Source organism: Saccostrea cucullata, unplaced genomic scaffold (genome assembly GCF_032062105.1).
Source record: "Saccostrea cucullata isolate Sc308-1 unplaced genomic scaffold, CSIRO_AGI_Scuc_v1 ctg10592, whole genome shotgun sequence".
Lineage (NCBI taxonomy): Eukaryota > Metazoa > Mollusca > Bivalvia > Ostreida > Ostreidae > Saccostrea > Saccostrea cuccullata.
Window position 1 is genome coordinate 3,540 of NW_026938179.1, and position 12,983 is coordinate 16,522.

Genomic DNA, 12,983 nt, shown 5'->3' on the forward strand with positions numbered 1-12,983 from the left:
CACATATTTTTAGGGAGTCCCCTCCACCTCAGTTCAACCATTCTTTTGTGCTGTTTCGCTGAAATTGACACCGTAGCCTAGTTATTTAAACCTGTGTGCAAGGGTACAGATAAAAACAAATAAGAGTAAGACATATTTTGCTATGATCCAACAAATGCTCGTGTTTGGTCATTGAAACTTAACATGAATGATCAAAATCAATTTCGAATATATCAATCGACAGTCTTGTTAACAATTTCATTTAGTATGCTGCAACATCGTTTGTCAAAACACAAACATACGTGCTTTTCAGCAGATCTGGGAAAATATAACCCAAATGCAATGATTCAAACAACACTGAGTATTGTTTGCCTTTCACTAATTGAAATGTAAGTGACCGTCTTGTGTTTTGGGTTTATTTGTTTTTTTTTTTGTTGTTGTTTTTTGTTTGTTTTTTTACAATATAATAATAAGCTAATTATGCATACTTTAAATAATCAACAACAATTAAATGAATATTGACAAAAAGTCGCATATTAAAAGTAAACAAACTGCAAAAAGGTTGCCAAAGATGAATTTAAGACGCCTAGAAATAAATTTTCTTGCATGTCGTAACAATCTACCACATTTACGAGGATTGGGGGTGTATTTAGTGGTTTTATGTGGTCAGTTGTCAAAGGAATTGCAACGATAATTTTGTTTCGCTCGTGTAAACGGAATTCATACTAAATTAAAAAAAAAAATGTCAGTTAGAAATACGCAAAATGTACGTTACCATACGTAACGTGCATTTCAAATATAAAAATCAATTCTCTTCCACAAGCGTACGTTAGACACGCAATATATTGATACTATTTAAATTTGCACATCATAAGAAATGTATTATACAGGTTACGCATTCAGATTATATATCAAGAATCAAAATAATATTATAAATAAATGACCTTGATATAATTTTTTTCCTCAGCAGAAACGTTTCTTTTCATTAATTTTGGGATTTAGCCGACCTCCAACCTTTCAAACTTTCCTTTGTGTACACATTCGAGTGTGTGAAAGTATGAGAATACATGAAAATTCGTGAGAGATTCATTTAGTTACAATTTCATGGTAACGTACATTTCAGTCACGTACATTTCGAATGACAACTTTTCATGTAAAAAATAATTTTTAATTGTGTTAAGCAAAACGTCTTTGCCAGTTAACAGGGTACAAGGGGTTGCTTACTCAGAGTCGCCTCATATTTACTACTTAATACAGTGGACCTTCAGATATCTGGACGCCAGATATCCGGATGCTTCAGTATCTGAACGATTTTTCATCGGAACGAAATTTTAAAATGTTATTCTGTCTTGTTTAACTGGTGATTCAGATATCCGGTTGCTTCAAATATCCGGACAAATTGATTGGGAACCAAAGCGTCCGGATAAATTAGGGTCCACTGTATATATTCCTAATGGAAAAATGTAGTGTAACGTACATTTCTTTTTTATCTCTACGATTGAAAATGTCTTTCATTCCGTAAACATATTTATAAAACTTGCTCAAGTTGTTCAATTTCATGTTACATTATCTAAGTATGAGTAAATTATCATTTGAAATTTCAAATTTAGCCCATCAATAAATAAAGGAGAAAAAAAACTATCAGATGTATAATCTTTGTGTTTGCTTGTGATGTGGTTGAAATAGAATTCAGCGACAGGGACATTCCACAATAAAAATGATTTATTATCACAAAGAAAAATAATATTTGCCTCGGCGACAGTAACGTACATTTCAAATACGCTACTATATTTGCATTTGGAACTCCTTAAATACCCTTTCAGATCGATAATTATATGAATTTTTATTCATTGTTATATGACTATTTATAATGTTGATTTAAAAATTACATCAGTTGTATTTCTTCTAAATGAAAATGAGGCGACATTATTTGAGCCCTTATATTGAGAATGGGTGAGTAACTGAAGTACAAAGATATGACGTCCAGTCACTGCATACTTGATCTAACATGATAGGGAAAGTGTCACATTTTTTTTCATTCCTTTTACATGACCTGCAGATTATTTTGTCGTTATTATTTAAGAATATTCGATCCTCAGCCAGGAAGGATAGCTCCAAAAATTAATGTTTAATTTGAATTGCATCAAAATGAAGCCTGAAAAATGATGTTTTTTTTTTCATGCTACATTTTTCATTGTATTCATCATTATAAGAATTAGGTTTTTGGAAGTCTTAGGGAAGGTCTTATAAAAGTTAACATTCGTACCCTATTAATGAAAAAAAAAATCATACAGTTTAAGAGAAATACGATTTTCCTGATTTCACCGTTAGATACCATTTCTTATTAGGATGATATGAAATAAGAGGTGATTTATGGTGTATTACAATGATAGCAAAAGCTTTTTACACTATGTATTATAGAATACATAACGGAAATAGAAGACAGAAAATATTAAATAAGTATAAAAATCATGGCAATATCTCTGAATGCCTGGATGCCTATCGTTATTTAACCTAAAATATATTTGTATATAAATCTGCAATTAGAAAATGCATTGCTGATATTCCAATTCGCCTTTCTTGCAAAAAATATTGGAAATTTGACAATTTTCTCAATATAATATGATTAACTTTGAATTAATCTTTAACTTTGAAGAAAAAGTGTGGATAAAATTACATAAATTTGTGGATTCGGCGATACTTTTATGTTCATTTTTGATAACTTAACTTCTAATTTTATAAACCCGAGGATCGGACAACCCTGATTCAAGTTTTGGGATTCTTTTTTTTTAAGATACAGTTAGACGTTATAATGTTGAACATTTGAAATTTAAATATCTTTGTTCCATTTGCTTGTCCGATGTGTACATATTCAAACAAAAACGAAAAATTGAATGCGTAACGCTCCCCTTACACGCCCTTAGACTGAGTTAGTATTAATTTTTTACATCGTGTTTATATACTGAAAAGAAAAAGAAACGCAAGGTAGCACAATATTCGAAAAAATTTTGACCGCGTGACCGAAAATTACGAAAATTGGTCAGAAGAGAAATCAAGTTGCTGTACACCAAAATCAGTATTCAGTATTACTCAACCGTAAAATTTATGACGTCACATAGGGAAAACGCTAAAAAGCCCAATACACGTGCAGTTTGATAAGGACGAGTTTGTCAATAAATCGTGTTGCATTTTTGATGCATATGAGGCATGCACATCGTTTTTCAATATTATGAGACGTTATGAATTTCTTGCATCTTGGCACAGTTTAAGGAAGTTCAATGGGGTCTTGTTTTCGAATTTCATAATTAATGAAAAAGGCAACAACGGTTAATCAAGCGGTTTCCTGTAAAGTTTCCCCCATAAAACTTGTTGTCCGTTGTCAGAGAGGGTCTGGATTGGTTTTCAATCAACCCTGACGATGACGTTAACGCGAAACAGAGCCATGTTATGAACGGGTTTTTCGTCCTGCCATCTCTTAAATCACCATCTTACTACCACAAAAACAACCATTTATACAGTAGACGATTATAATCATTACATTCATACGAAATTTGAAAGATAACAATCCCGCAATTTGGATTTGTGAGCCAGTCAACTTACTGTTGTATTCCTCTCACCGGCGCATGCGCACGTTGTTCGACTAATTTTTTTTGCGTGGTTACCCGTGCCAAATATAGCCAGGGTTTGAAAGATTAACACTCTGATGAAATTCCATGAGAAGGAGAAATAAGGCTCTGACAGATGCACGGGAGAGAAATTGAAGATATTGAGAGTTTTCGATTTTCTCTTTTGGGGGGTATCGTCATTTGAGCTTCAATAACTCATGAATTATTAGACAAAATCAAATGGGAATTTGGAAATATCTCTTTGAAAGATGATTTTAAACGTAAGACAGGAAAACTAAAACATAATTGAAGAAAAACAAATTTAATTCACCTTAAACGTTTACCCTGCGTTTCTTTTTCCTTTCAGTATATTTGAATGGCACAAATGAATAATAAAGATAAATGGGAGATATTCTGTGCGAACATACAAGAAGTGTATGTCCTTTTATAGAATTTTGGTGGGAAAATGTATGTAGTCAATTTATTTTTGTATAAATTGCGACAAAGAGTGGAAAATACCCCTTCTTATGATGGTAAGTTGAATTTATCGTCAGATATTTTCTTAAAAAGTATCAAAAACTTGAAAATTCAAACTTGCTCTAGCACTTCATATGTACCAGAGATCAAGATGAATTGATCTATGTAAGAAACTTTTAACAATAATTTTGTTTGCACTTGTGCCAATGCTATTTTGTGCAAAGTTTAAGAATGACACAGAGATAGCGAACAGCATCTAACAACTAAGTCCACAAAAAAATACGAAACAGTAGCAGAGCAAACGCAGACCTCCGAGACATCAGAGATGGGATCAGGCGCCATGAAGGAGCGAGCATATCATAAATGTCCCCCACGTGATCAACAGAGTAATCTGATATCACAAAAACACTTTATTTGAATTTTTAGTTAAAATGAGTTTAATAAGGTATTAAAATAGTGATTACACGTTGAATTCAAATCTAGTTCAAAATAAAATGTAGGTGAATACTTCAATAAAATTACTAATTTGGATAAATCACACTCAGTGGATGTCTACAGATGAAAATATATTTCAGAGTAAGCTTGTAAGCTTGGTGCTAAAAGTGTAATATAAACTTAAGAGAAATATACCAAATCAGATGAGTTTTATCGGGAAAAGCAAAATGGTAAAAATCAACCGGTGAAATTTTTTTTCTGATTTTTCAACTTGATGGTTATGTAACACTATAGGTTTAATTTTCTTGGTATATAACAAAAGTTATGCAAAGATTTGGTCTTTTCCAAATTACCCTTTAATATAAGCATGGTAAGTACGACAATTAAAAAAAATCACACTTGTTATCTGAAGCATAATATACATACGCATATTATCCGTATCTAAGTTCTGTTTGTCACCAGTTTTGTTTGAGTTTAATTTTCAGATATCGTTTACCTTAAACATACTGTAAGTAATCATTTGTTTAATTGTTTTGTGTCAATAAAAGCTGGGCAAAAAAAGTGGTTCTGACTGAGAGATCTGATCGATTTATAAACTTTTTGACTCTGTTCTCGTCATCTCAAAAATAAGGAAAACAATACATGAAATTTTGATTGGAATTATACAACTTTATTCCTGTTTTTTTATCTTTATCTTTCAAAGACAATTTTAAAGATATCATTGCAAATGTATAGCGCATATAAAGAGATGTAATTTAGCGTAATTTGAATTAAGATGTGTAATGATTCTTTTGTCGAAAATTATAGATGATCACTGCGTAAAAACAAGGTCAATTATGTAACCCCACTGAACGTCTAAGATCACCAAGCTATAATTATTAAAAAAAAATGTTTTTGTAGACAGGAACATTCCGCAAGAAGACTGATTTTAGATTCATCAGGGATTACCATACCTATCTGGGACAAAAATTTTGAAATAGCAGTAGCTTCTTCACAATGAAAGGATCGAGGTTTATTCGTGAACTGGGCTAGTGCCTGTGATCACAAATTTACAATTCACCGCTCATAGCAAGGACATTAAGAACGCCTTTGGATTTTGCTTTGTTTGCATACCAGACCGGTTTTCAAATGATATTGATTTAAATAATTCAATAATATCCAATACGCCACACAGGAACACGAATGGTATAACTTTTTTTGCAAACAAGTAATAGAATTTTTTATTGTGATGCATGTAGTGGGGATTTCTTAAAGTTACATGTATATATTATTAACCTTGAAAAAAAATTAAAGTAAAAAATATTTTTTTTCGCAGACATATTAGTCTTGAACAAGTTATTTGTCTTTCACGAGCACTGGTAATTAAAAAGAAAAAAAAAATCATGAGAATCCATAGTTGAAACACTAATTTCAGATAAAAAATTATAATATTTTATAAAAAAAAATTGATTGTATGCAATTCCCTTATCTTTTGAATGATTTCCGTTGTGTTTAGTATGATATAAACATGACAGTTCATTTCGAAATTAAATATTAAATTTCAATAATTATCAAAATCTTAAAATTAAAAAAGATGTACATTAAGCATGAATATAATATGCTCTTCCAAGAGATCTATGGAAAGACAAAGTCTCCAGAGAATGCGTAACCGTCAATGCGATCATGGCCATACACAATCACTCCAAAAGTAGACTCGTCCGTTGTTGTAAGAAGATACGTTCCATTCGAGACCCCAAAAGTACGGACAACGTAAAATCTGTTTAAATAAACTAGGCTCTCGTTTACAGGTTGGTAAAGGTTTACTGTTATTCCGTTAATTTGAAGATAATCTATTGCATCTCTTTGAATTACTACGCAAATAAAGTTTGTTGCGAATCCATCTGGTATCATAAACTTATAGTAATTGACATATTGATTAACACCAGGGATAACTGTCATAAAAGGGTCGTTATTTTCAGATCCCATACCGAAACCAGTGACTAATACCGGGCTGATTGAGAGAACAACTGTAGTTTTATTCTGGGCAACTTCAATGTTCTTACTTTCTTTTCTATTTAAAGGTATGTTTGTTGTATTGGTTACGAAACTTACGTTCACAGAGCCCTGACTTTCACTTAATATCTGAATTAAAGTCTCTGAATTATTAAAGAATGAAGGCACAATGTATTCATTGTCTAATTCGATAATAGGTGGTACCTGGGTTAAAAGATGACTACAAAAGGCAATTTTAAACCTCTGACACCGATTACCAGAAAACACTGCTATTGACTTCGTTGATGATATGTATGTGCCGGTCAGGTCTGTGATATGGTTCACTTGAAAGGTTTCAAATCTATCCAATGTTATTTGAAAGATATCTCCGTCTGTATATACTTTCCCGAAAATTGTAACTGGAATTTTTTCTTTCATTTTGAATGTGATATTGATTTGTGTTCTCTCGTATAGGGCCCCGATAGCAAATTGACTATTATAATCAGCCGATGAAGAAAACGGCTCTGTTGAAGAAATTAAGTATTTAGTGGAGAGTTTGTTTGTTGGAATGATCAGTGTTCCGTCGCTGGATTGTTTATCGAAATTTCTTTGAAACATAGTTACTGTCGATATTGCCGAAGTTTGTAATATTACAGCTTTGAATTCAATTGTCATATATTTACACATCATTTCATGAGGAAAAAGTATCATTGTATTGGAAATAAAATGCTGTCGGCTGTCAATTGCTGATTTAATATTTTCATTCAAGAAAGGTGAAGTTACCAAGGTGACATTTGCTTCTTTATCTGTTGTGATGTATATTGATAAGGTTCCTTCATAACGTAGATTGTGCATGAAAAGGAAAAGGAATTCCTTGCCTTTGTTACCTGAAAAAATATATTAAATATTTTCTATAATACGTCCTGTGGAAAGGGAAATAAAAAACAACAGTTTTTTTTTTACCTGTAAAAAGATTAAACGAGCTATTTTGGCTATTTGTACCTGTTCCAGTGCCCTTTTGAGTAGTTGTTGATAGAGTCTGAGTAGTTTTTGCTATTTCTGTTGTAGTTATGCCCAGTTCATCAAAAGTCGTCGTTAGATTAGTTGTTGGTATTGGTACATTCTTGGTCGGTGTTCGAGTAGTTCCCGGTGTCACTGTAGGATTCAATACTCCAAATAAAATCAGGCAAAATTATTTTTTTTAAAGTATTTCAGTTTATATCTTACACTGTGAGAATTTATTCAAGGAGATCGTGGCCTAATTCCGTCAAAAAAGAAATATTTTGCTGAATTTGGACTGTGTTTAAAAACTAAAAAAAAATATTATGGTAAAAATTTTAAGGTTATGGTAATCGGTTTACCTGTGCATAATGTCTAATCTCATGCTTGATGTAACAGTATAACCAAAAGGTGATATTCGATGTTTTGTCTTTATCTTTCGCCTAGGTACTACATGTAACATCTTGAGCAATATTTTACATTTTGACGTAATGTAGAATTGGATTAGATGCACACAGGATATTTATACAAAAACATCCTGTGTTTTTACCCAAACACGGTTTTCCCCCAATTCGATTCTTTTGATTAATTTTGTAAAATCACTTTTTCTAAGGGTTAAATTTTCGTGGTTTGAAAAAAAAATATATTGGTTCATGGAGGTTTTATATCGTGGTTGAAAAATTATTCAGTACTAATGTAGGTGAACAATTTTGCATTTTGTAGTAGACATGAATTCATAGTTCTGTATATTTAAACATATTTTACGTCGTCCGTACTTTGTTAAATCCTTTTTATGTTGAGGTAATATGGACTGTCATTTCACAAATTCATACCAAAGCATTTTTTGTTTCACGGGGAGTGGGGGCATATACTTATATGCAAAACCTACAAAAATGGTAATTATTTCATCGCTTTCAAGGCGGTTTACAACTAATGTTAAGGAAGGTCAAAGTTCACATTCTTGGTACACCGTATTGGAAATCTAATTGTGACGTCATTGAAATTTAACAAGTCACAAAAATTAATTAACAACATTATCATGCATAAATAACAACTTGAATTTATTATTTTTTTATCAATTATATATAAAATCTTGTAAAATTGCAATACTTGATAGCAAAACAGTCGAATAATAGAAGAAAGTTTTTCTTCAAATATGACGTCAACAGCCTTGATATAGCGCAGCACAGGTAATCCAGAGGACTAAATTCATTGGTTTAATAATTCCAAGAATGCCTAAATAAAATGATATAATCGCTAATTTTTAAACCTAATCATTAATCCTAAAAGAACATTTATTAAATACAATTTGTGTAGAATAGGAATTTATCTAGTAGCATTGGTGCTACACAGGGAAAAGGAATGAAGAGAATATCGCTGAAATTTGGAATCCTTATTGCTTAGATAGCGTATGTTTTGTAAAGTGATGAAGGCTGATCCTGGTCTGCATGACATTATTTTTATTTAAACAGAATTTATGCGGAGTTGAAATTTTTATTCATTATAAGCATTTTCGGCAAAATTTTTAGTACTTCGCAAAGAGCACAGACTAGCTCCCAGCACGTTTTGGATAGAGGAAATAAACATTTTATAACGCGTATCAATTTTGCTCTTGAAAAACAAGCGTATACCCTTGCACTATAATCATTTCCTACGTTGAGCTTAATAATTCTGTTTTTATACAAGTCACGTGACAAACAGCTGATACATGCGATATAACTGTAATAACTACGGCCCATTTCTATCCATTATTGATTGCTGTATTACATTTTATACAAGTATTCAGTTGCTTTGTCACATTTTTTAAAAAGAAATATTACATATTAAAACGATGCAAAGGTCACATTTTCCATATCGGTCCTTAACATAGCTGAGATATATGTTTAATATTATCTGCGTAACACATAAGAAAAGATTTTAGGAACAATCGATCATATTCAAGATTAATAAGCTTCCTGTCACCTTGTCTTTATATAACCAATACCCTACTATTCCCGCATAGTGTTCTAAGGATTTATATAGCGTAAGCACACTATGCCGAAATAGTGCACGCTTTCCATTTCTGAAGATAATTAGACCACGCCCACGCCGGGGAGCAAACTCACGACCCCGACATTGTCAGTCTGACGCGCTACCGATAACGTCACGGGAGCCATAATCTTCATAATTATACTATAATATATATAAACTTGGTTTCAAATATTTTACCAGTAAAGAAGAAAAAGGAATAAAATAAATTTCTAAAATGGTTTCTGGCAAATTTTTTTCCTTTGCTCAACTATGATTCTCTAAAACTATATGTTCATTGTACCAAATGCTTGAAATATTCAAAATAAAAGAAAACAGTTTTTGACGTATATGTAGCACAACATGACGTCATAATAGGGCTGCACAAACGAGAATGTGAGAGGTGATGAAAGATTGGAAACGGAGAAAATATTGTTGTTTTTATACAACAGTCAGCATAATAATAACAATAGTGTTGTGTTTTGCGTGCACTATGCCTAAATAGAAGTCAGGGTTTGACACATAGTGCACTCGCCTCCGGCTTGTGCACAATGTGTCAAACCCTGACTACTATTTAGGCATAGTGCACGCAAAACACAACACTATTATATTATTAATTCAAAATAAGCTGATGCTTGAAAAACCGATAGAAAACATAATCTACCACCTTTTTAAGGGCTAGAATTTGGGATTATTTTTTATCTAGCGCTGGTTTCAAAATAATTAATTAATTATCATTGAACAATTCTTCGTATTAAAGAAAGATTTAATGGCAATAGTGCTATTGATATTGATGTAAATGGGTGCAAAATATAGGCAGGAATCTCGAGATAGCCTACGTTTTCCAATATTGCAAGGGCATTAACAAGTTTAAATATTTATTCAATTGATAATTCTTCTCAACACTGTATGTACTTTGTGAAAAGTGTAGCGAACCTCTAGATCCCACTATTTAATTGCTAAAAGTTCATTTGTAAGACATCAGGTTTAATATTTTTATTGTCAACTTCATTGAATGTAGGTGTAATTAATTTATTTGCACGAACTAATTCATGAGGTTCGCAGCGCTTTTCAAATACCTTAATGCTTTTTGAGTTTATGTGTAAAAACTTGGCACGATACATTGAGGATATGCCGTCGCAATATCGATTTATATACATGTAGGTCTTTTTAAAACTTTTTCAATATATCGGTATACAAATATACGACTGTCACAATATAACTTTTCTGGAGAATATGCAGACAGTATATCAATAAAATAGTTAAAAAAAAGACATTGCATCAAAGTTTATTATTTACACTCTTTATGTTAATGATAAAAGTGAAAAATGAATATTATATCAGGGTATTCATTCCGTAAGTAAATCAAAAAAAATAAACTGAGTAGTGACATTTATGTTAATTTATTCAAGTTATCCAAAATAACTCTCATGATCTTTGACCCAAAAAATCATTTTACTCCGATGAATTTTTGTTTTCAGTTTTCTTATCTGTCTAATTTGATACAAGACAACAAACTACTTAAATGAATCGATGATTATGCGTACATTGATACATGAACAAAGAGTAACGGATGACTTCAATTTCAAAAGTTAAGAAGTCTAAGTAAGTACGTAATTTCCAGCATATGCATATCCGTCCCGATACTTATGTCCATAGACAATAACTCCAAATTTGGCATTATTGGTTGTTGATAAAACTATTGTTCCATTGTTAACTGTAAATGTAAGGATGCTAAAAGTATTTTGTGAAATGATTGAACTACTCTCCTGCACAGTTAAATAATTTTCTGTAGAATAGCCGTTCAACAGCAGGTTGTTTTTAAACTTATGCTGTATAATCACACAAAGATAATTATTTGTATATCCGTCTGGTACAAACACCTTATAGAAGTCGAGATATTGATGGACACCTGGAATACCGGTCATATAAGGGCTGTTTATGCTCGAACCCATTCCAAAACCAGTGACCAATATAGGATTTTCAGACTCTAAAAGAGTTACTTCATTAGACTTTATTTCCAAATTTCTGTATTCGTCAGTCATGTTCCACGTTGATACGCCGGTACCGATACTTACATTAACTGAACTATGAATGTTACTTGCAACCTGAATCAACGTTGCCACATTATTGTAGAAGGGAGGCACAATGTACTGATAATCAAATTCGTTAGTAGGGGGAAGCTGAGCTATCATGTGACCATAGTAACTACCTTTTAGATACTGATATCGATTTCCAGAGAATACAGCGATAGGCTTTGTAGACACAATTAAGGTTCCACTGAGATCACTAGTGTGTCCTATTTGAAAAGTTTCCAATTTTTCTAAAGTAAGTGTGAAAACGTCTTGATTTTTGTATGTTCCACCAAGTAAAGCAATTGTAGCTGTGGTTTTTGTTTTGAATTTAATGTTTATATTCGTTCTGTCATACAAGGCTGCAATAGCAAACTGACTATAATAGTCACTCTTTGATCGATATGGATTTGTTGCAATATATTTTGTTGACAATTTGTTTGTTGGAAAAACCAGTGTTCCATCGTTCCCATCAAACATGGATATGGTGGACAATTGAGATATGTGCAGCAGTATAGCTTTTGACTCAACTTTGAAGTAGTCACATGACAATTTAAAAGGAAATGTAATTTTTGAAGACGTGGTAATATTTGTTATTCTGTCTGTTTGCAATTTAATGGCTGCATCTAAATTAGGTGAAGTGGAGATCGTTACAGATGAATTACTATCTGTTGTAATTAATACTCTCATTGGTCCTGATGTTGTGGAAAGTTTTCCCATGAACAAAATAAGAAATTCTTTGCCTCTGCTACCTAAAAATATTATATTCAAAATGTAAAAGCAGATAAACAAAATTTTCCTATTAATTTCCTAAGAATCTTGAGGTAAAAGCACAAAATTTTACCTATTGTTTGTGTGGTTGATGTTGCTCCTTTTGTCGCAATCGTGTTTGTTTTCTGTGTGATTACAGATTCAAGCTTCGCTGATGTTGTGTATATCTTTATTGTTGGACTGGTAGAGAATTTTCTAGTTGTTGATAAAGATGTGGAAGTTGGAATGTCATCTGCAAATTCGATACCCCGATCCATAATTTTATTTATGCATGTTTGTAATGCTTTTAGGAAGCAATATTTTGTATGACGTGAAGTAAGTCACATGTTCAAGTTACAGAAAATTTTATCACGTACAAGCTTCAATTCAAATCCAAATGAAACATTAAAATGTCATCATATTTCTTATATTTATATCATTATTTACGTAACAAAGAAAATCAAGCAGAGTCAAGTTACGGTCAGGTTATTCGACCTGCCTTTTGTTTAATCGACACATAACAACCACCAAAACCGCTATTAATACAGTAGTTTTTAATAAACTTTACATTTACCGTAAAACTGAAAGAAACCAATTGTGCAATTTGTGTTTTTTACCAGTCAACTTTACGTTTTTGTTCCTTTCACTGGCGCATGCGCAGGTTGTTAGATCAATTTTATCGTGTGGT

General features: G+C 32.1%; 1 protein-coding gene across 1 annotated transcript; it reads right to left on the reverse strand.

Annotated features, from left to right (window-relative positions):
* Positions 1–6,055: 6,055 nt before the first annotated feature.
* Positions 6,056–12,573, reverse strand: LOC134249569 (uncharacterized). Its single transcript, XM_062731900.1, has 4 exons — positions 12,390–12,573; positions 11,239–12,297; positions 7,470–7,622; positions 6,056–7,354 (listed from the first exon to the last, which is right to left on the reverse strand). The coding sequence occupies exons 1-4, from the start codon at positions 12,571–12,573 to the stop codon at positions 6,111–6,113; spliced, it is 2,640 nt and encodes an 879-aa protein (XP_062587884.1). The 3' UTR covers positions 6,056–6,110.
* Positions 12,574–12,983: the final 410 nt, after the last annotated feature.